General features: G+C 38.8%; 1 protein-coding gene across 1 annotated transcript; it reads left to right on the forward strand.

Annotated features, from left to right (window-relative positions):
* The first annotated feature begins 442 nt into the window (after positions 1-442).
* On the forward strand, positions 443-20,782 carry PARVA (parvin, alpha). The gene is made up of 11 exons (XM_010131046.1): positions 443-526; positions 630-700; positions 1,319-1,421; positions 3,291-3,431; positions 5,401-5,516; positions 10,830-10,888; positions 11,927-11,946; positions 13,305-13,366; positions 15,781-15,882; positions 16,675-16,747; positions 20,706-20,782. The coding sequence occupies exons 1-11, from the start codon at positions 520-522 to the stop codon at positions 20,780-20,782; spliced, it is 831 nt and encodes a 276-aa protein (XP_010129348.1). The 5' UTR covers positions 443-519.
* Positions 20,783-24,357: the final 3,575 nt, after the last annotated feature.

Genomic DNA, 24,357 nt, shown 5'->3' on the forward strand with positions numbered 1-24,357 from the left:
CGGATGTATAGCCAGACCCAGCTCTTCTCAAGTAGCTAAGCTTGAAGCACCTCCAGAGTTGGGTGACATAGCCGAGAGCAATAATCATTTCCCTCAGCTAAAATGATTCATTTGTATTAGAATATCGGGACCATTAAAATGCAAGTGAGCCTTTAAAAATGTGAGGACAATGGGCCTTATCCTGGAAGAGGTTTGAGGAAATTGATTGATTCCAGTACCATTATCCACGAAAAATCTACTCATACAAGTAAAGGTTTGTTGGCTGGACTTCCTGGTTTTGCTAGCTACATTTTATTGCTGTAATTACACCTAGTGGCTTATCTAATAGAGTCATGTTCTTATAAAGAAATTAAGACAATTAATGCTACTTATAGCACAAGTGAAGTAGTAAGTAAAATTGAATTGAAATTTGACCAAGCTCTTTTTTATTTTCTAGTATCTGAATTACAGGAAGAAGGAATAAATGCCATTAACTTACCTCTCAGTCCAATTCCATTTGAACTAGACCCTGAGGACACTATGCTAGGTAATTCACAATAATTTTACTTCTCAACATAAAAGCTCGATGTAAAATAAAGTGTCATGCCTGTAATAGTTTCTAATATCTTTCTTTTAAACCTTCCTTCCAGAGGAGAATGAAGTTCGAACAATGGTTGATCCAAATTCAAGAAATGACCCAAAATTACAAGAACTAATGAAGGTAATGAAAAGCATGTAAACACCTTCAGGAAAGTTCGACTAATGCTATCTCTGTCACTTTCATTTGAACACTTCAAAGTGCTGTTTAGGTATTAATTAAATGAAACCACTTGGTGTGTACATCCCAGTGAAATGGACACGGCATTTGTTGCAGTATCTTTCTCTAGATAACGGCACCAAGAGACTTAAGGACTTAGATTAAAAATCTGAGTCCACACTCGTAGTCCCATCCCACTCTCAATCTAAGCTCGCACTGACTTCCCCTTTAGTCTTTGTGATTCTTGGGGTTAGAACTTTAGCAGGAAACTTCATTAGAATCAGAAGGAAGTCACCTTTTGCTTCACAATAAAATGTTAAAATATACTGAACACAGAGGACAGATTTCGCTCCAGAAGGCACTGCATAAATCCAGTATTTTCTAGACCTTGTGCATGGACACAGCCACTTTAGAAGAGTCCTCCCTATTTTCCTCTGATGGTATTTCAGACTGATTGTATTTTGAGCCATTGCAGCTTTGGTATTCTTTCTGCTGAGTATTTTCATCATTGTACAAAATGACATGTGTTTTAAATTGCAAATGAATAGTGTATAATACTGCCAAATTTTGTTTCCCATATAGGTATTAATTGACTGGATTAATGATGTGTTGGTTGGAGAGAGGATTATTGTGAAAGACTTGGCTGAAGACCTGTATGATGGACAAGTATTGCAGAAGTTATTTGGTAAGAAAAAATATATGTGCATGCTGTGAGGGCACTTTGTTAGTAAGTGGATCACTTATTCCTGCTTAGGAGCCTTGGTATCATCTTACATTTATGCCACCGAGTGATATAAAAATAGCATTGTGTTACGAGACCCTTGAGCAATCGGCTGTATGCACAAGCCTTACAGCTACAGTGCAGTGCGTGGTGCTCTGTAGTTGATGAGAACAGCATAAAGCCTACCTGGGGTGCTAGAGAGGGATGGTTCTTGTCTTGGCAACAGTATGCACTCCAATTAAATTTATTATCTGCACATGTGCTGTACAAACTTAACGGTGTTACAAGTGGAAAGTAAGTTCGAAGGCAAGGGTATCCACATGGTGGATGTTTTTAATCTCTGCTGGTTCCATACTGTAGTTAGTTTATACACATCACGAAGTTCCTCTGGAAAGTTGGAATTTCTTTCTGATTTGATGTCTGGCTTTTAGCATTACTGAGGTAATGGTACCCAGTGGACTGCAAACTGAGCTTCAGCTGAGAAGCAGATAGAGAAAAGAAACTGCTAATGCAGAGCTGGCATGTGCTTTTTTAACTGTTGGCTTGGAAGCCATTTTCTTAGTTACTACAGCTCATAAAGCCTCCAGTAAATTTCTTTTCAGTACCTTAAATGAATCTTGAAACGTCATGTAAGCACTTCTAATAAAGGCTACACACACAGACTATTCCCTTCTATGAATGGTTAAGCTATTGGATATATTGTGATGGACTGGATATGTCTCAGACTGAACAACTTGATTCTCATGGGCAGACCTCCAGTGACTTCACCCAACACCCCAAAAATGCATCATCAGATACAGCAGGACTCTAAATGTGCATATACTGATCCAGCACTTCTTGATTTAAGTAGAATCTTTTCCGTTACCCTTAATTCCTTGTGGATCAGGTCTGTGCTAACTAAAAACTTTGGTCTTCCTGTGACTCTGTGCATAGACTGATTTCTGTGGAGGCACAGGAGATCCATGGAGACAGCAATCTCTTAGGCAAGATTTGTAGGCTGGTAGCTCGGGCTTGCTGTCTTTGGGAAGATACTCGGTTGGCACTGATGAGAACAAGATCCGCTCTTACCAAATAAGGTATCTTTCAATATGATATTCTTTTACAGAAGTAAATTGATGGTCAACGAAGAGTTTTGCCTCTCATGTTGTTATCAGGGAGCTTTTACTGCTAAATTTTCTTGGCTTACTATTTAATGATGAAGCTATGTGTGTATATACATAGCATTCCATACTCATTATTAGCAAACCAATTCAAAACAAACTACTGCAAATTTTGAGTGCAGAAAAGGGCTGTTGTTTCATAGAAGGAAACGGCCAAAGGTTTTAGTTGTTTTCATACTTGTTCACTTTTCTTGGGTGCATCCTCCATCTCTATGAGTATTGTGTCACTTTATCCCAAATGGGTCAAATAAAACTTTTAAATCTCCTGAGTCTGAGGGAGGACCTGGGAGGATGAGACTGATGAAACAAACCTTAAAGTTGGTATCTGTTTCCTAGGTTTGATATTTAATACCCTTTATCCAGTAGCAATAGAAGTAATGGGCCTTACTTCTGAGTCTGGTGTTCCCGAAAGGGAGCTGCAGCAAATATTTATTAGCCAGTAATATGGCTTTCATTAATATTTGGCCTTCTTGGCAATGGGTAAATAAAGGGGAAATGGGAACTGTATCTTTAGTTGCTCAGAAGTGTGGGGGAAAGTGGCTCTGGAAGGAAAACCAGATATCTTTAAAATTAGCAAGTCTAGTATCTCTTGAATGTTCACGTGAGTGCAAGGAATGTATTCTCTATGGAGTTGACAATGGTTCTTCTGTTTTTTCTTTTACTATCACTTCAGAGAAACTTGAAAGTGAGAAGCTGAATGTTGCTGAAGTTACGCAGTCTGAAATTGCTCAGAAACAGAAACTACAGACAGTGCTTGAAAAGATCAACGAAACCCTTAAACTCCCTCCAAGAAGCATTAAATGGAATGTTGACTGTAAGTTGTGTGTTTTCTCTGCTGTTCTCATTTGTTGACAGTTGTGCGTTTATAGCTGCTGTCTGGAATTCTGAAATATCCGCTGATAAGGCAGAGTCTGAAACCTGGTATATTTGGTAGAAACTGCTCTGCAGGGCACTTCCAGATGTGGTACAGTCTAACCTCTTTACTCGTGCTCAACGTCCAGTTTAAATAAGCTATCTTTCCAGGGTCTGTCAAAGTATGGGATTTCTGCTCTTAAGACCATATGCGTACCAACTTAAGTTTTCTTTAATTTTACTAAATCAGTTTGTTGAAACAGGCAAGTACCTGCGTAAATGTAGTAGACAAGCAGAAGGAGAGTTAGGTCCTAGTTTACTCTTTGTGTGAAATTGGCAACATAGATATGAATAATATTTCTGATCATTTAAGGCTAAATCTGAATCACTGGTTTTTATTACAGAATTCTTATCAAGATTAGGACTGCACCCTTTCTGTTCTAGTGTATTAAAAATGAGCATAGTAATATATAATAGAAATGCCCTCTGTGGGCCAACGCAAGACATTTTAGTGCTTATATGTTGCAGATTATCACCGGTTTTAGAAAATTAGTCCTCTTAATCTAAGTTTGGTATCCAGAATTGTTTCACACTGATAAATACCTTGACCAGTATGAGGCAGTTACCTTGTCTCATACACACATCTTGAGCCCAGCTGTTTTGTGTCCTGTTCCATTCACAACAAAATAATGAAAGGGAGCGAAACAGCTCGAGGGATGAAGAGTGAACATCAGGCATCTGACTTTCCCCTTCGTGTGGTCCCATGGAGTTTTCTGTCTCCATCTCTCTTCAACCTCCTTCCAGGTTTTTTCCATTCTCTGTGGTGCAGCTGGAGGCAGGGTGTTTGGAGTGGCCTGACAATTTAGCTTCTAGTTCTAATTTAATGTTTTACATGTGTTTTAGAGCTGAGGTAGACAGCAGCAGCTGTAGCACACACCAGTGGTGCTAGGCAGACAGACATCTTTTTAGTGTTCCACTAAAGCGCCTCGTCTGTGACCACTGGCACCCCAGCACAATTTGTCAGCAATGCTGCATTTTATATGAAGGGGTGTCTCCACAGCGTAGTTAAGACTTGCAATGGAAGGTAATGAAGAAGGATATTTTAGTGAAGCTGATCCTGTTTTACTGTGAAGTAAGGTAGTAGTTACTGGGTAGTTCAAGTACAAAAAACATTAAGTGCACTGTACTCTAGCGATCAGAGATCATTTAGGAATAGTACTCTGGGGAAAACTTCAAATGCAAAAACAAAACAGAGGAAAGGCAATAATAAGAATTAGAAATTATTAACTTTAATGGCAATGGTTTGATACTTGGTTAAGGATTTCCTACAGTATGGCTTTTGATGTCTTGTAAGTCATGTTAGTGTAATCTACCCGTATGAAACCTGCTGTGAAAAAGCTTCAATAACAAGAACTATAACAACTTCATGTGGAATGTTTGAGTCATTGAGTTTGGTAAGTTATTGCTAAAGGCTTCTGCCAAAATAGGCTCGTTTATCATCCTGCAGACGTTGTGACACGTAAAAATGAGTAAGTGTATGTTATGAGTACAAAAATATCTTTCTGATAGTCTATAAATCCTTATTGAAATAAAGGGAATAAAGGAAAGGCAAGGAGAATGCAGAGACAGCACTTTAACTGCCGAACGTGAAATCTGGCTTTTGGATTAGCTTTAGATTTCCATCTGGACAAGCCTGTGGCAGCTAGACATGTTGCAAAAAAGTAATGCTTCGGTGCTGATGTGTATTACTGACTGGGCTGCATTCACCTGACCTGTTGAGCAGGAGACCAGTAAAGGCAAGGTGCTTTAGAAGTGCCCCTGGCTCCAGGTGGCAAGAGGAGAAGAGTCCCATAATCCTTACATCCTAAAAAGTAGAAGTATGTTCCCTAGTTACTTTACAGTGTGTAATGTGCTTTTAATATCTGTTTCAGCTGTACATGCTAAAAGTCTCGTGGCAATACTTCATCTTCTGGTTGCATTATCACAGTATTTTCGAGCACCAATCAGACTCCCAGATCATGTGTCCATTCAGGTTGTTGTTGTGCAGGTAAGAGAGGTGTTAAACAGCTCTTGGTACTGTTGTGAAGTTGATGGAGGGGTTTCTTGAAAACTGCACCTAGAGTTTCTGTTTGGGTGGTCACGCATGTGTGTCACTGGCTGACAAGAAACACACGTGCATCTTCCCTGCTGACAATGTTTCAACCAGAAAAAGGCAGAAGTGCTTTTCCAGATTGAGCTGTGGCTCAGAATATTATATTTTGATTGTGAAGTGGCCAGACTCTGACATTAAAAATAACATGAAGCATTATTATTGTTGGAATGTGTTTATCACCCAGGATGATCTCTAGAATTATTATTTTTCCCATTTTTGATGGTCTTCTCACTTGCGTAGATGTTCAAATAATTCTTGGCACTGAATGATGAATTGTCACTGTTTATTACATTTAGATGCATGTTAGGTGACTAAATAGTCTTTTTCAGCCTTGTGTATGCTAATTTAGTCTGATTACAGTGTTGGCTTTCTCAAAAGCATGCAAAAAACCCCATCGACTAAATCCTTTGTGTCAGCCAGTCTCCTTGTTAGAGCCTCATCCATCCAAACTCTTCATGTTGTTCTGTTCATCATTTTTCTTTCAGTTGTACTTGTACTTGCTCTACCTTATTTGGCCTCTTCCCATTTAATCTGCTTTTTTTTCCTCTCCAATTAACTTTGCCATTATTTTTCACACTGTAACTGTCTGTCTTTATGTGTTTTAACTGATATTACCCTGAAATATCTGGTGCAAAGAGCTATTGCTCAAGTTTTGTGTGACTGGAAGTCTGTGGGACAGAGCTGAGAAAGTAACCACTCCTTTTTCCAGCATTCAAATCAGCCAAGTTTTGTAATTCAGAGAGAAATCTGAAGAGTTGTCTCTGGTAGATGTATTACTGATGCCTGATAATGACTCATTGACTCTCAGATTCTTGGGTTTCTCTACAGATGGTGAAAGAGAACCTCAGCAAATCTGCACTTAGGTGTCTGAGGCTTCAGAGGAACATAATTTTCAGGCACTTTCTTCTGGCTATTATAAATATATTAATTGCACTGGTTTATCTAAAAGTTTACCAAAACCAGCTTAAGAAATCAGGAGTGCAGCATCAGGGCATCTTTGGGATGAGAAACTTAACCAGAAAAAGAACACAGTCCTAAAATAAAGAACCAGATCTTGCATTCTGCTCTCACTCTGTATGTCCAGACAAAATTCCTGTTGAAATCAATGGATGTAATTGTCTTTTTGTTTAATAGGCTAATGTAGTTCAACAGCAAATCCACTGAAGTCAGTACAGATAAACCAATTTAAAAACAATAAGTAGTGGGAGAATCTGGCTCACTGCTTTGCCTCTTAGCTACACAGCTGTAGCTCAGGCGCCAGTGAACTGCAGAGAAAGCAGTTGCACCAGAATAAAATCCAAGTAATGTTGCAGAATATTTCATCCTGCAGACGCAGTCCTCGCTGAAAGCCAATCAGTGGAACTCCAAGGCTATGCTGACTCCAATTAACAGAGGGTGGGGGCCAGTATTCTTACTGTAATTGTATTTGAGACATTTTTCATTTTTATTTTATGGTGGCTGGGGTTTTTATTTTTGTTTTTTAAATCTTTCTTTCACATCCTGTGGGATTGGCTCTGTATAATTCATCAGTTACGCTTTGAACTCATTGAAAGTTTTAATCAACAATCAGCAGATCCTAAAGCCTAATCTAGTGTTCAAACTTGCACGACTCATGTTCTAAATCCTCATACATTCTGTAAAGTAGGGTCATGCCAAGGGAAGCTTAACAGACTATGTCGTAGCTGGTTTTAAATTCTACTCTGTGCACTTTGATACAGGGAATAGTAGAGAGAGGGAAATAAAAGAATGAAGTGCTTTTATGAAGTCGTTAAGGAAGACTGCCTTAACTCTTCATGATTTGGTTAGGCTTAGAAACATACCAAATGTGAGGCTTGCAGGGTTGGCTGGGTGTAGTTTACTGAAATAGAAACAAAGATAATTCTGAAACAAAAAATGTGCTCATGTCCAACAGGTAATCAGCACAGTGCTTACAAAAGCTTGTTTCCTTTGGCTGTTTTTTACAAAAGCAATGAGAGTAATATGAAATCTTGTTTATAAGCTGATTTGTAAAAAATGTGATAGTTGGACCTTCTGTAGCTATTCTGTTATATTATTTTCTTTTCCTTCCATGCTAATAGAATGAATAACTGTGAACAAAGCCCGTGCTTTGTTTATTTCCACTGAAGAATTTAGAGCTTTTGTGGAGAGCTGGATCTTGCAATCATTTTGCCTCTTCTTATAAATTATTTACTTATGCCATCCACAAATGCTTAAATGACAGAGATTATCCGTGTGCAAGTTGGGAAGTATAAGAATGCATCCTCAGAGCAGCCGGAATGGCTTCAGCATATTCTGAGCACTGGGAGAGCAATTCTTGGGTACATACACGGCTGTTAAGCAAAGCTAGGAAATTAGTAAGATTAGAAGAAGGAGTATATCACAGACCCTTTCTGAGATCATTGGTCCCAACGCCTGGGAAGGTCTGAAATCTTTCTGAGCATCATTGCCTCCATGTTCCCAAGAAATCTGGGTTTTGAATTCGCGACAAATGTATTTGTTCTTTCAAGCTCCAGAATAGTCCTACCTTTCATTTTGGTGGGACGATTATAAAATACAATCCTCCAGACGAAATAGATAGCAACAATATGTAGGCAAAACCCATGCAAATAGTGGGAAGGTTTTCAGGGTGGGACTTTGTGGGGGGAAAGTAGGCAGTTGGCTCTCAGTTACAGAAACTGCTGACGTATAGCTGAAGTACAGTGAGATGAAGACAGCAGTTACCCAAATTTCAGATGTATTTTTTTGTTCTAGGGGTAGTTGCCAATTTAAAATAAGTGATTAGGAAGATCTTCCGTGGCCTTTAGTGGAGTATTTCAGATGTGAGGGGAAAAATGCCAAGCCTTTCAATAGTAAATGTGCATTTTTGTCATTTGTTATTTTAAGCTACAACACCTGTTTTCTTTAAGGAACATTGCTGGACAGTCTTTCAGTCCTCAGTAGCACTTCTTCGTGTTTTAGGAATATAGTGTCATTGGGTAGAATAAAACAAACTTCACAACAGATGACTTGAGTTAAGGTCAGTTTTAAGGTGGAGAGTTTTTAGAGTGTGAAGGATGTATGGGAAGCAGCCTTCACAGCGAAGGCACTTAGATTAGTGTTTTTAAGGTTCATTCTGATTGTTGCCATTGAGACTTTTTCACTGGTCTATTTTTTAAATTAAAAGCATAGGAAAATCTATCTTGATGTGTGCTGGTCAAATAACTGTCCAGAGGGTGCACGTTCTGTTTGGGCAGTGTGGAAGTTCCATTAGTGTTAGTGATCAGATGCCAGGCACAAAAGTAGTGCTTTTTTTTTTTTTTTTTTTAACAATAGGATTAAGGTGCAGAAATCCTATTTATATTAATCACCATTTATCAAAAAGAGAAATACATTTTACATAGGTACTAGAGTATGTTTTAGGCTGTTTTCACATGTTTGCAGAGGGCAAGTAGAGTATTAGAAGCCTTTTTCTTCTCCCGTATCACCAGACTGTGCACTGAGAAATACAGTTGCCGTTGCTATGAGGCTCAGCTCCTCTAGCAGACAAGAGTGATGGGGCTTTTAGTCCGGAAAGCATCACTGGATCATTGGCATGTCAGAGTCATCATCAGGAAGAATTAAATGTTTCCTTCCATCCTGCAGCAAAAGGAAAAAAAAAATTGTGAACAGAAAGGAATTCTAACTGGAGCTAGCATGAACTAGATTGTAACTTCACGTGCAAGTACCTGTTGCTGTCTGCACACGCTGGAAGTGAAGGTGGCCTTGACTGATGTAGTTTTTCTTGACTTTCAAGGTGTGTGACAGAAGAAGTCTGAGTATCTGTTCTGTGCTCCCTCTTTCGGTACATAGCACACAGAGGTCTTTGGTATTCCAAGGGCCTCCCTGACTGCATTTTTAACCGTGTGCAAGATATTTAGTAACAGGGCTTCAAAAAATACAATGGAAAACTCCTGAAACTATCATCTAGCTAAAAGGACAGTTCAAATTGCTCCAAATGCCACTCTGGAGTGACCCAAAGGGTGCCATATATGGGTTTCTTGCAGAAAGTAAGTTTGGTCCTCTTACATTTTAATAATGCAAAAGAGAAGTAATAGGCTCGAGCCTGGCCGAATCTGAGCACATCATACGCTGAGGACTGCCTCAAGCAGGGATGTGCTATTCCCGAGGCAGGGAAAAGCAGCAGCCCCAGTTCAATGCCATGAAGGACTTTTCCAAAATACTGTTATTCTTTTCTCTTTACCATGTGGAAGGCATGTCTAGGACCAGCATGAAATTATTGTTCTAATTTCTTTGTATGACAGGCATTGAAGAATCATGAATAATTGCCTAATGTCTAGACTTTATATGCAGTCGTCAGCATTTGCCTGACTTTTCTCTCTGTATTGCAAAATTTTACTAATTCCAGCAAATAGAATTAACAGAGAAAACACAGAGAGGCAAACCATATGTGTGGTATTTACACCACCACCAGATGACTGTGATCAACGTACTGGAAACAATGTCAATTTTTTAAACTCCTTCATTTTCCAGCTGACTCAAGTAGCAACCATTTGAGTTGGCTTCCGCCATTTCGCGTACAGCTTCTAGACACAGCGCTCACCACCGTGTACGAAGGGCTTCTCACATCTGAAGAACATCGGCGTCGATGCATGTATTAACACCAAGATGACTGTGCTCGGGAGCAGGCTGTGAATGGGTTATCCTCCTGTTTGGTTTTCCATCACAGGCAAATAGAGCTCTTTGTGTGGAGAAAATTTAGAAAAGGAAAGCGTTGAGGCTGAGCAGAAAGCATATGAACAGCCCAGAAAGAACAAATAGCCTTGGAGTAAGAGAAGAGAAGCATGGGCACCGTCTGCCAAGTTGTCCGTTGAAATACAAGGTTTAATTCAACTCACCTAGACATACCTCCACTAAAATACTTACATATGTGTTTAGGTGTTTCAAATGCCTTGCTGAATTGGGGCCTTTAAAAGAAAAGTGAATTAAGAACAATGGAGAAAGGAAAAGAAACACTTCCTTCTACAGGTGGAGTTTCAAGTTTCTTGTTAATGTACGAAAGAGTTTTCTGCAATACTTGCAAGGTGAAATAATACAAGGGTATAAGTTAGTTCAAAAAAAGTTCTTATTTTGCAGGTTTCTTATCTAATTACATTTGTGGATCACAAATTTTTGCTGTACCCTAAGCATTAAACTTTATGGAGAAAAATGTAACTTCTTTATTTTTTCCAGAAACGAGAAGGAATCCTTCAGTCTCGGCAAATCCAAGAGGAAATAACTGGTAACACTGAGTATGTCAACACCACTTTTGCCAGCAGTTCAGTAATTGAACACAGATGCATCTCAGAAATTCAAACATTTGCTGATATTTAGATTTCCAAATTGGGGTTCCAGGGTAGATGATGCCTCAGCCAGTGACTGTATTTTATCCTTTTCAAGAGCTGCAAACATGCATCTAAAAGTACAAAAGGGTGAGGAAGTACAGAGCTGGGGAACTAGAACCGGGAGACCAGGATAAAAGAGAAGACAGAGTGAAGATACAAAAAACATCTATTTTATATTTATCTACTATTAATTTATTTCTTATTATTTTATTCAAAAGTCCTCCAAACAAGTAAGATGCCTCAAGCTTTTATGTTGGTATTTACTTGATAGATAGCTAAGTTCTTTCAAAAAGGAATGCGATATGGCTATTTTTAGGTGTTTGGACTTCGTGGATATAATGAGAGGGTAGTAATTCATGTACGTATCACCTCACCAAACAATTTATAACAGAAAAGTTACTCCAAACCCACAGAAAGCAATAGGAGAATATCCTAGTTTCTAATAGAATGGAGAAAATTTGGATTATTGACTTATTATTAATCTACCTGGATTTGTTTACATGTAATAGTTGTATGTGAGGGATCAACCACAGCAAAATGCTGTAGCCCTTAAGAACCCAGTCCAAGCACTGCTTTGGCTGGAATTGTGTTGTAGCTGGTGTGGAACACATACTTAAAGCGAAAGGAAAAGTTTTCACAAAAGTGAAAAAGCCTTCTTCATTCAGGCCAGGTGTGTTGGTTTGGTTCAGTGGTAGGAAATCTGAAATCTGGCCACCTATGAGACTTTAGTGAAGCCGGGAGATACTATACTGATGGACTCCAAACTAATCCAGGTTCTCAGTTGGAGTAGCTTGGTGAAAGTTTCTTAATTCCATGAATCTATTCCAGTATTCACCAAGTTAAAGACCTGGCCAGGCATGCTGGTTTGTTTTGCAGCACAGTGTCTGCAAATGAATTATATATAACTGTGTTTTGTTCTTTTTGTTTTGGTTTGGTTTTCCATAGGGCATTATCTGGAAGGCATGGTAAGTTCATTTGATTATTATCTTTTTCCTGATACAGCCAGAGTACACATTAGCTCTGCAATGGGTGGTCACTTTGATCAAACTGCAGAAAGTAGAGGATTTCAAGTTGCCCTGGCAAATATATAAATATATGCACCAGAGGCTATTGTGGTAGTTAAAAAAAGGGGGGTGGTGGAAAGCATTAAAATCAGTCTGACCATCTTTAAAACACATTTCATTGCTTTTCAGCACATGTTAATTTGCAGGTGCTTTGTGGTTTAACCTCCAGAACATTACTGTAATAGTATTAATGTTCATAAGTTCCCCGCATAATATGAAATGTCTTATCATAAACCAGTTGGTGAGCTTGTTGGCCTTCGTACGTACATTGCGTAGACTTTAATTGACATTGACTCATCATTTAGCAGGCCTAAACACCATGCAAGTTCCTGTGCCTAGTATATCTTACTAGTATTGGGCCTAGTATTGAGACTGGCCAAATGCCTGGCCAACACAAAACAACTCATCTGAGGAGTTTAGGTGGCATCCCACCCAGAATTTAGCATTTGCCCCTTGAATTATTTCAGTGGCTGACTTAGAGCTGATTTCAAAGGCTTCATATGGATGACCTCTTTTCCCAGTGATATCCCAGAGCAGTCTTACTCTGTATGAAGTCTGCCTTTTACAAATGCCTTTGGATCTACTCTAGCGTTTCTTTATTGAGGAATATGAATGTAGCTTTTTACGGAATCGTTCACTATCATTCAGGTGATTGTTGAAATGGAAATTGCTCAGAAAAGGCTCTGGTACCTTTTTGTATTTTATTTTTTTCCTGTTTTCTTCAGAAGGTGACTATGGTAGCACTCCAGTTGTGCGATCTGGGTTGCCTGTCCTGCTGATAATGTCCTGAATTGCATATCAGAACAGCCCCAAAACATCTATACAAAGAGTTGTATTGCAGCTGTGTAATCACAAGCTTGCCGGAAGTGGTTTATAATATAGCACACCACAATGCAGTCAGTGGCCCAGGGAAAAAGCTTCCTCTGTAGACGTAGTGACTCTAGATGTAAACTCATGTTCTTCTGTCTTTTTAAGGTACTGTATAAAAATACCATTCTTCATTCAGTTTTGAGAAACAGGGTTATTAGGTAGCCCAAATCCTACTTGAAAATTATGCTTTTGGTAAATAATAGAGAGTAAGTTACTGGCAGCTTACAGCAACAGAGCAGTATGCAAAATACACGGTACTTGGAATGCAAAGAGGCTATACTGAAACTTTTTGCTGACTGCGTCTCAAACAAGTGCGGGCCTTAATGACTGTTTGTTCTGCATTTGGATGACTGCTGTTCAAGATATTAACGTCTGTGAATGTTTTTCAGAAAGAGATGCATTTGACACTTTATTTGACCATGCTCCAGACAAGCTCAATGTAGTGAAAAAGGTTGGAAGGCTTTTGTTTTTAAAATACATAATGTGTACATGTGCATGCTTGTGCGTATCTGTTTGCATGTGTATAGTGACTGTGTATGTATATAATATATAATGGGCACAGTTTGCATACATTAAATACAGTTGAGCTTTATGCTTAAACAAACACACAAATTCACTATTCTACTTTTAATTAACATTCAGCAGCATGAACACAGAACACATGAACCCTTTGGAACACAGAACAACATGTAGTTATCAAAGTTTCCATCAAAAAGAGTTTTTCACAAAGTGGCTGCTGAGTAGAACCCAAGTGGTCGATGGAGTGTACTGATGCCGAAGAGGTGTCCAGTTTACAGCTGCCAGGGGTCTGACCTAGGGTATTTTGGCTGCTGCCAGATTTGAATGGAGTCCAATTACCCACTTCCCATAGTCTGCTACAAGGGTTTTTTTAAGAATTACTGTGTTCTAACAGTGTATTTTTGTGTGTGTATATATATATCTCCTTTACGTTTTATTTCTGTTCTTCATTCTTGGAAAAAAAAATTGGGTTTTTTTTAATGTCACTTTTCAGTTTTAAAAATTGTGTTGCACTCTCTTCACTCATTCTTTTCTGAGTAGAGTTCATACTGCATGCGTTGAACTGCTGCCCTACTGAATGGGCCTTCACTACAGTGTTTTTATATTTCAGACTCTCATCACCTTTGTGAACAAGCATCTGAATAAACTGAATTTGGAGGTTACTGAACTGGAGACTCAGGTAGGATTTTAGAGGCTTTCTTAAATAGGAGGATCCCTTTAAGATCCCTTTTAACTGTTCTACTCTGTTACGCGCTATGCCCACAACTTTATCCAGAAATTTCATTGAATTGTTGCTGATTGAGCTCCAGGATGTTATTTCCGCAGGAAACACTTCAATTCTAAATATGTTTGTATGAAGAATACCCTCACCAACTCAATAAAGAAATCACGAGGGCAGCGAAATTTCTCTGAAACAGTTTTGTGCCTCTGTTAACATAAAAATTAACTAACATGCTACATCTTGGGTGCCGCTGAGTAGCATAAGCAGAACCCTTCCTTGTTTTGGTCAGGAAAGAACTGTCTGCTTGGTTTGATTCAACATCAAGCTGAACAGTGGCTTCCTACCTCCTTTCACACAAGCACGCGATCGCATGGGATTATGATGGCTCTATTCAGTGAGATACATTCTTGAGAGTAAAGCCACTCAAGTGTGTAGGCAGCTGTACAGTTGGGCTGCTGACTTGATTGCACCACGGAAATAATGTGGTAGATGGTCTTCTTTCTTGTTCTCAGCTGCTAAATTGGCTGAAAATAAGCTAAAAGAAAAGCTTTATCCTGCCGTATTAATACCTCCCCATGTGAACAATTGCAGCAGTTACCATAAGAAAATTACAAGGTCAGGCAGGCAGGATGGTGTTGGCGCTATCAAAAAACCCCAGTGTCTTCAGGACAGGCTTTAATTTATGTCTTGATTCATGTTATTAAGAATCTCTAGTTTATTTAAAATAGCTGTCAATCTGACAGAGGTTTTTCAAAGGTAAAATTAAGATTTAGATGGAAATAATGTGGAATGGCTTTCAGAAAGGTGTACCCTGTGCCTGCTTATTACATTGTTTACTTTTGGAAAAACATGTATTATTCAAATGTACCTGGAAACCCCTTATACATTTATCTGAAACAGTATTCCCTAAGATGAGAGATTGTATCTCTGTAAGTTGAAAGAAAATTGTCTACCTCAGTAAGGTGATGGGTTGCTTCAGATAACTCAGTTTGATTGTGAGGATATCTCAGTGCACCGATAGACCTGATGTCACAGGGGTAAGTGTGTGCCTTTGACAAAGTCTCATGGATGTTGCCTTTATTTTTTTTTGAGAAATGAATGACCATATATCATAGCAGTAAGATATCTTCCATCTGTAATTACTTACACTCAAAATAATATTGACAGAGACTTGCAGAACATGGTTAAAGATTCTTTGTTCTTTTATTTCCTCCAATATACTGGATTTCAGTGCAATCACAAGATTGGGCATTCATCCTGCTTTTGTCTGCTCGGGGAATGCATGCCATTTGAGAGCTTGAAAGATGGCTCTTCTGATTCCCCACAACTAGCAGATAAGAAAGCAAAGGCACAGATCAAAGCCACTGACCACCTCTATTACCAGGATCGTTAGTCAGCATGTGTATTTTAGGTCAGTTTTGGAGAAGATGTAACAGAACATACTGACTAAATCAAAAGAATCAAAAAAGTGAGACGAGATTTTTTTTTTTTTTTTTTTTAGTTGCGGTTTAAAATACTCCCATTAGTAGTTTGTTGACAGCACTGCATTAGACAATATGTATCTTTTTCGTTAAATAAAGCAATGAGTTCTTCAGAAAATGTACCGTGGAATGTCGTCTTTACAGTTTGCAGATGGTGTGTACTTGGTCCTGCTAATGGGTCTCCTAGAAGGCTATTTTGTTCCTCTGCACAGCTTTTTCTTGACTCCTGATAGTTTTGAACAAAAGGTAATGAGATTTCATTTTTTGGTTAAAAACAAACATACATATATACATGTCTAGTAGTACAAAGTTGACACAAACCTTTCCACATAAGTTTGAAGTAGATAGCTGAAATCAAGACTGGACTGGACCGGTAACCGTTTCCAAGCATTTTTCAAGATCTCAGTATTAATGCTCACCCAGAATAAAAGGGAAAAGGATGCTAATGATGGGGTGGTTAGCAAGTAGTAACTGATTTTGGCAGCCGTTGTGTGATGCTGTCATTGAACCAGACTTACTGTTCATTAAGTGTATAAAGAATTATACATGTGAATCGATGACAGAACTGAATTTTTGGTGTCCAAAATCAAAAATTTAACATTTAAAAGAATTCATGTTTTTTGGAAGCATAAAGGCATATATGTACGATGTATCATCTTAAGACAAACCATTACCTCAGTGTCTGTTGCTATCCAGACAATTCAGCTATTCAAGACAAGAATACTTCATGGGCCATCATGTTCCAATTTTTAAACTTGCAGGAGGTGGGCTATTCTTGTAAGTAATTTTTCTATGGGTAATCTTAGTTCACATGTTATTTTTCAATTACTTTTTTATTTCTGAAACCACCATCACCACACAAAAAAAACCAAAACAATGGATTGTCTGGATTCCATGGACTGTATCTTCCATTGATATACAGAGCCCTGACTATTTTTTCCTTCTGAGCATCTTGGACTGCAGCTTTAAATATATCTTGTTTTGTTCATCTATACTACGTATAGTTCACAATAACAACTACCTTTATTATACTGTTAGGTCCTCAATGTGTCCTTTGCATTTGAGCTAATGCAAGATGGTGGATTGGAAAAACCAAAGCCAAGACCGGAAGGTATCTACTGTACTTTTTCTGTATCTCCTTAAAAATTTGCGTGGGATCCAGATTTTATCTCATAGGGTTATGGCATAAATGAAGGTTAAAATGTTAATGGAAGAGCAAAAGGCAAGATGCATTTTGAAGTGCTCCGGTAGCTCTGTATTTTAAATGGCCGATAGATACACTTTCTTAAATACTTCCAGGCTTTATTTCTTGAATGGCAAGGGTAAGGTTTGTGTAACCCTATGTATGCAGTGATATTCACTGAAAGAAAAACCCACAATTGTGAATGATGTCACTGGCAGATAGAGATTGCTCCAGTTGTTCCATTTTCCCTCATCCCAGATCTTCATACTAAACCTCAAGTATTCCAGTGTAATTTACAAGGTTGTCATAAAAGGTAAATGTTGTGGAAGAAGAATGTCAAGTGTTCACATAACTGCCTTTGAACGCAGGACCTAATAATGCATATTTAAATTAGATTTAGAGCTGAAGACTGAAAGCAAACTGTGTCTTCAGGAAAGATGAAGGTTTTGCTGCTGGTAGGACCAGGATTCCACTCCTCTTTGCTCGTATAAATACAGGGTTTAAATCCAGCTTTTCCGGGTGGGTATAGAGCCCTTGATTCACCATGTTATTAAGGTACCCTTGTGGTTCCTCTCAGGAGATGTTACCACTTCTTACTGTGCAGGAGCTGGACATGCAGCTTCTGCTTCACTCTTCCCAACAGGCTTGGTAGCTGGGCTTCTGCTGGTTATCTGCCATAGCAGTCAATATATCCTTATTTTCAGGACACGTTGCCGATTCACATTCTGTGGTGCACACAGTTTTTTCCAGCTGTTATACTGTATTGCGATTCCCTGAGGAGTTGATGCAAGCTAATGCTCAGGGTTGCACTTCTAATAGTAAGGACTCTCTGGAGATTCAGGCACACATCACTGAATCAAGTTCTGCTCTAATCTGCTTGTTTTCCATCCCTCCCAACTTCCAGATCGTAACAGCAGCAGAATGCACACATGCACAAGAGCATGTCTCGGTATAGAGCCTGTGTTGCCTATGCATTTAATCTGGACCTACCCAACCTAGTTTTTCATTTCGTTTGATTGCTTGAACTCTTATCCACAATCACGCTTTACTAAACCAGTGGTGACTATCACAAACCTTTATGTTTGGAATAGTCAGAGAGCAGGGGGAAATAATGAAATCTAGGGATCCAAGTAGAACAGAGAGTGTCTGTGAACCCTTACTCCCCACGGAGGTTTAAAATTCTTACGGCATTTAATTTTTCAGGTATTTATTGCTCTAGGGGACAGCTAATTTTTCCAGTATAAATCAAGCCATAAGGATATTTCAGCGTATATAAGACATTTCGTGTGCAATTATTGAAATGCTTAATATGAAACTTCCTGCCCGATGTGAATGGAAAAACACATCTGTTTTATGTGTTGTTACATTGGGCACAATGCCCGTACTTAAAATTTCCAGTGAGCAAAAGAGTATTGAAAAAGATCTTACTCTAAATGCAAATACTAAATACTCTTTAAATTCCTACAGTTTCTTTGAGGTTCTGGAGGAAAAAATATGCTGAAAAGTGCTTTAGAATATGAAAAACATATTTAGTGGAAAAAAGAATGCTGTTAAATAAATGAGTATGAAACCCAATTATTTTTATGGGGTCAACAGTTTATTTGGGTTATTTGCAATATAATTGAAAAGGTATTAAAAAGCTTTCCGTGACCTTTTGCTTTAAAAATGGCCAAAACATTAATCTACTGAGTCTATAACAAATTCATTTCAGTTTGAACTTTTTCAGATTACTTCTTGAAATGTGTCCATCAAAGCCAAACCAGTAAAATGTTCTACGTTTGTCACGCACATGTAGCAATGGATATAACTCGTCTTTCTCTGGGAGCATGCTTCTTGTTAGTTTGGACCTTTCTGTGGAATTCTGTTGTAGTGGTGGAGTCTTCTGGTACCTTTGTAAAGACCTGTCAAAGTTATCTCTCGTTCATTAGAAGTAGTAAACTAGGAAAGGAAGGTGTGATGTAGCTTGCTGCTGGCCTGAAAGAGGAAACTTTCTGAGGTACGTCCAGAAGTATTGCAGAGTGTAACACGATGTTGTGGGAGCAGCGTGCCCTTCCTGTAGCTTTTGGCATTTTCCCCTCATTTTATACCACGCATTTTTTACTTGATTTGTTAAGAGCCACAAAACCATGTGTCCATGGTTTTGTGAACGTGCATAGGCTCAGCATAAAATCTAGGTTTGAGTGTTTTCACCCTTTGTCTGTGGATGTCAGTTCGCCACGTAGCTAGTATCTTTAGCCCTTCAAAGTTTGCATGCTTTGGGACACCATGCGTGGGTTTGATTGGATTTATTCTTCAAAATGTAACCCCTTCACGATCTATGAGAAACATCGGTGCAGGTAAATAAAAATGGCAAAACTATCTGATGATTACATCATCATGGCTTGGTGTCGCGAACAAAGATCTGGGAAGGGCTTTTCCCAGGCTCACTGCAGGCGATGAGTGCACCCTTCGGGGCTGCGCGGTGCATTTTTTAGGTGAGGCGCAGCGTGCGCGGAACTGGCTCCACCCTTTACACCTGAGGTTCATCTGCCAGGGCCTGGTGAGCTTGGACGGTGACAGCGAAGTCCTCGGGTCACAGGTTTGGTTAGAGTGTCCTTCTCTGAGGTGATGGATGCCTTACTGGGCTAAACGAGCTCCATCTGCCCGGGTTTGGGGTCAGAGTTGTCCTTCTCCTAGGATGGCTGCCCGAAGGCTAGTGAGCCCATGCTGCCCGTGGACACACTGTGTCTGACCCTTCAGCTGAGACCTGTCTGGCCTGGGAGACCCCACCGGAGGCACATGCCACCCCCAGCACAGCTCTCAACCTCACAAGGGCACGCAAGCTCCTTCCCCACGGCAAGGGGGTGCCTGTGGAAGAGTCGCTGCTCTACCTCCGGACATCACAGACCCGGGCACGGGGCGGCCGGGGCCTGCCAAGAACGGGAGTCCTGGAGGGTAGATGATTACATACAGAATTTACTAAACTGTCTTGGCGGTTTCGAAGATAATGGGAGTATGCACACCGTCTGCTTTACACCTTCATGGCCGATTCCAAGAACCGAAGTTAGGAGGTTGAGTTCCTATACAGTCAACAGAAGGAGATAGGACAATTCTAATGCCATTCTGCTCTGTTCTTTCTGCGGGCAATTCTAAGTCCCAATTTGAGACTGAATATTCCATGAAGCACTAGCGTATGCTGCTTCTGTAGTACTTGTCAGTTTGTTTTCTAGATTTCTTATGAAATAATATTGACTTTCTCAAGAACTTCTCTTCAAAACAGAAGGTACTCATTAGCTTTTTGTTTCATATAAATCCTTTAGCTTAGACATTGAGTTTCTGAGGGCTGAATCAGCCATGTACATCAGCTAACCCAACGGATTTTCAGAAGTGTCTTCAAGAAGCACTTGTATACTCAGCTTGTGTAGAAAATTTAAACTTGCCTTTAGCCATCTTGCTGAAATTAGGCCTAATGAAGGCAGTTGCAGCCCACAATGGGCCAAGTCCTGCAATTCTTACATCAGAGAAGAGTTGCATTGGTTCCTGCCTGGCGTTGTTTTCAAAATCATTACTTTTCGGCCACAACTGACTGAAGAGAGAGTCATAAAAATACATGCAATATTAGGCACAATTTATCTTAGGGGCATCTAAACCTTCGTTGCATTTTTATATCAGCACCATTAGCCGTTTGTATCCCTAAGAAAAAGAGTTTGAAATACTAATTTTTGAGCTGCCAATTTAAAAAACTGTGCTTTATTTATAGCAATTTCTACTCTTTCTGTCCTTGTAATTCTAATGTTCGTGGATCTGGATTCTGAGCAAGGAAAGGGATTAGAGAATAGGCACTCTTTCTGAAAAATGTTTTGAACTAATGAAGTTACTAACTGGGTTTCCCATGTCTTTTTTCTAGATATTGTAAATTGTGACTTGAAGTCTACGCTAAGAGTACTGTACAATTTGTTTACCAAATACAGGAACGTGGAATGAAGAACTGATTTGGGTCATAAAGGAATGTTAACGAAGAAAGCATCACAGCTAGCATATTTTTTATCGGTATTCCTCTGCAGCTTTGTCCTAAAAGGAACTAAACCATTTATCTGAAGAATTTTTAAAGGATTATTCTGGCACTACTATTTTCATCATAGACTTAAAACTAACCTAACTTAAGAAGAAAAAGGTTTGGAGGAAGGTATTTGGGTATATTAATGGAGAATTAATGTCTCAGTAGTAACTGTCTTCACTGTTTTGTAGTAGGTGGAGCAATAATGAAAACAAAGATTTAGTAACTTTAATTGAAATCAGCCTTTGAAGTCAGTCATAGGAGGATTCTGTACTGAGTAACTATTTTAATATTTTTTTTATGTATGTCTTTTCTAATCTGGGGAGGGGAATAGTATTTTCTATCCAGGATAAAATGGTTGCATTCTAATTATGAGTAAAGTGCATGGGGAGAAACAGTTAAATACTCTTGTTCACATCCTAGCTAAAAAGAAGAGACTTTCTCAAGCACTTAACCCGATTAATTTATATTTCCATTGCTATTAGGCTTGAATTGTGTGGGTACAAACTGAAGTGGCTACTCATTCCTTCAGACTTACTATAAAGTGATACTCTGCTCTAAATATGTGTTACTGAGCATTCTGCATAAGCACACTTTACAGCTTGCCACTTGGTTTCTTTAAGGAAGAGAGCTTTTTTGCTAAGTACACATTTCAGGAGAACACACCTGTGTAATGCAGTTTCCCTATAGTACTTGTGTTATTACGTAGTATTAGAAAGTAGAAGAATGGCTTGAGGTTTTTTAGTAGTTTAAACACAGGATTGTGAGGTTGCAAGTTTGGATTTATTGCTAAATAGGATTTAGAATTTGTCCCTTCAGTTGATTTTATGATTAATGTGTTTTGCTGCATAATGTCCAACACAAAAAAGTCAGATCTGTTTTCTGGAAACATTCCTGTAGCATTTCAGATACAAAAGCACTGCTTTTTGGTCAAAACTACTCCCATCTGCAAAGACTCCGTTACAGCCTAAGGTTCTTTGGTCATTTTACATGGCTGTGAAGATTATTTTTATCTGATCATCACCAAGAGTAAGCTGTTACCAGTTTGGTTTTAGCTTTAATAGATATAAAAGAGAAATGAGAGTTGCCTCTTCCCGTAGACTGATACCAAGCACCAGTTACGTTTCCATGAAGAAGCTAATTAGAGACTGCCGGAATCATCAAAGCCTGCCCTGGCGTAAGTTGAAGAGTAAATTAACGATTTGCTAGGACTCTCAATGTTAGTATTAGATACCTTTCTAAACTGAGCTTAGACTTCCGGTGCAACCACAGATTCTTGGGATCATGGATTACGCAGTAAGGAAAAAAAATCCTTAGCCAGAAGTTACTGGACGACTGTTCAGAAATCTTTGGACTGGTCAGTGCAGGAAGGAGACTTGTTAATGGTCATCCAATTATGGCAGAACTGGTGTAGGTAAAAGGGAAAGCAGTCTGTCAGTTCTTGGGTCGCTTCATCTGAAGAAATGCAGTGCTGGCAAGAACAGTCAGAAACAGCTATATGTTACTTATTATGTAAAGCTTTACATATTTTTCCATTTTCCAGAGCTGCTTTTTTTAATGTAGAGCTTTCCAGGGCAACATCAGCATAAAGGAAAGACAAGCTATGATGTTCTGTCTTTGATGAACACTACTATGTTTAATTAGAAGAGGATACTAACTTCTACTGGAGGGCTACAGAAATCATTCTCCTGAGAAGTAAATACGAATATTTGCAGAGGAAAGTCAGTATTTAATTCAACTGATGATACCTGGATGTCCTCTGAACTCAGAAATTATCTGATTGTTTTAAGCATTTTATATATCTTTATTAAAATATTTTGTTACTTCTATATTTTTAACTGAATTTCAGAAATCAGAGGTACAGAAAATAACAATTATTTGCCTTTTACAAAGGGAAATAACTGGACATTTTTACCTTGGTGAAAAAGAACATATTTTCTTTATATCTGAGAAGCTAAATGATAGGAATTAACCAAGCAATTTTTGAGCAAACTGAGAGAGAACTTCTCATGTATATACCAGCAGCAATTTCAGCTTATTTTAATGTTAACATGTAAGTTTTTCATTTGTGCACCTAGACTAGCAATTGTAATAGTTAATTAAAAAACATATGATGTTTTTTCTGCAGATCATGCTGAGCTGAAACACTTTTACATCTCAACAATGCCAGAACATTTTGATTGCTCATGTTTTCAGGAGCGTGCTTTCTTTAGAGATGATATGTATGTGTTAAAAACAAACAAACAAACAAAACATTAAACTGAGACAGGGTGATGAAATCCTCATGCTGAAATGCAGTTACATAGAAAAAACATTTAAACAGTACTCAACCTTTACACAATTATCTAGCTTAGGGTTAGAATTTATGTAAATTAAGATCTGCTATATAAACAAGAGTGTCGTGTGTAAATACAAACCCATGTGATAGTTCTAACACGCTGACACAGATAGTGTATGCTGCCATGTAGGAGTGGGTCACTGCTTTTGTTTTGGCCACTGCGTATATTTTTGACAGTGTAGATTTAAATAGTTATCAGATAAATATTAAATCTAATATACAGATTATATCTAATATTTATTGCTTTGATACAGAATATTATAGAGATATAGAATACTACTGTAGACAATTTGCTCTTCAGCAATCTGTAGGCCAGCACCTTCCTTCAGGGAAGTGAAATGTTAAGTTAGCTGGACCAAATTCTGCTGACACCTGATGCTTTTATCCATGATGCACAGCGGTATGCACTGACGTACAGCTGAATGCTGAATTTTCCTCACTGTTTATAGTAAGATAGAAGTTGTTTAAGTTTTAGGTCAATCCTGGTGATATTTATAATTAATTATCAGTGGATTTGGCCCATCTAAGATATGAACAGTCAGCTGAAGGGGTCCCAGAGGGAACCTCTGATCTCGACGCTGCTATCTCAGTGGTTTGGTTAGGTTTCTGAAGCCAGGTAGTATGAATCCTAGCCGCTGCCTTCGATCTCACGGTGGTATTTGGATCTCATCTACCAGACCAATGTGCTTGTCTGTTGTGCTCTGTCACATGAATGCCCGCGGGTAGGCGTGTCCACCCAGAACTGGCAGATTATTAGTCTGCTTTGATTAACAAACAAACAGGAAACATTTCTGTTGCTGGGACATCATGAAACTGCCAAAAGAACAGAGTTTTCTATGCTTCTCTGGCTTCTAATCCATCCATTGCACCCAGCAAAATGGTATCCAGATTTGGTTTGTGGTTGGAGATAGGCATCCTTTCCCTATTGATGGATCCTGGCATGTTCTGTCAACCACACAAAACTTAATCTTTTTCAAAAAGTTGCTACAGATACTTAATAGTATGTCAAAATGGTGTCAAAATAATTATCTGAAATCTTGTATCTTGAGGTCAGTTCCTTTCAGATTTCTTTCCCAGCTGATGGGCATTTAGTTACCGTAAAGAACAGGCCCTAGAAAAAAAGCATTCTAGCTGAGACATAAAGTCCAGAATTGAGTTGTTCTA

The sequence above is a fragment of the Buceros rhinoceros genome, unplaced genomic scaffold (assembly GCF_000710305.1).
Source record: "Buceros rhinoceros silvestris isolate BGI_N320 unplaced genomic scaffold, ASM71030v1 scaffold9432, whole genome shotgun sequence".
Classification (NCBI taxonomy): Eukaryota; Metazoa; Chordata; class Aves; order Bucerotiformes; family Bucerotidae; genus Buceros; species Buceros rhinoceros.

Bases quoted from the DNA above. Each gene is read 5' to 3' on its own strand.
- PARVA (XM_010131046.1), top strand. The intron at 701-1,318 runs GTAATGAAAAGC...TTTCCCATATAG, and splicing joins AATTACAAGAACTAATGAAG to GTATTAATTGACTGGATTAA. The intron at 10,889-11,926 runs GTATGTCAACAC...GGTTTTCCATAG, and splicing joins GAAATAACTGGTAACACTGA to GGCATTATCTGGAAGGCATG.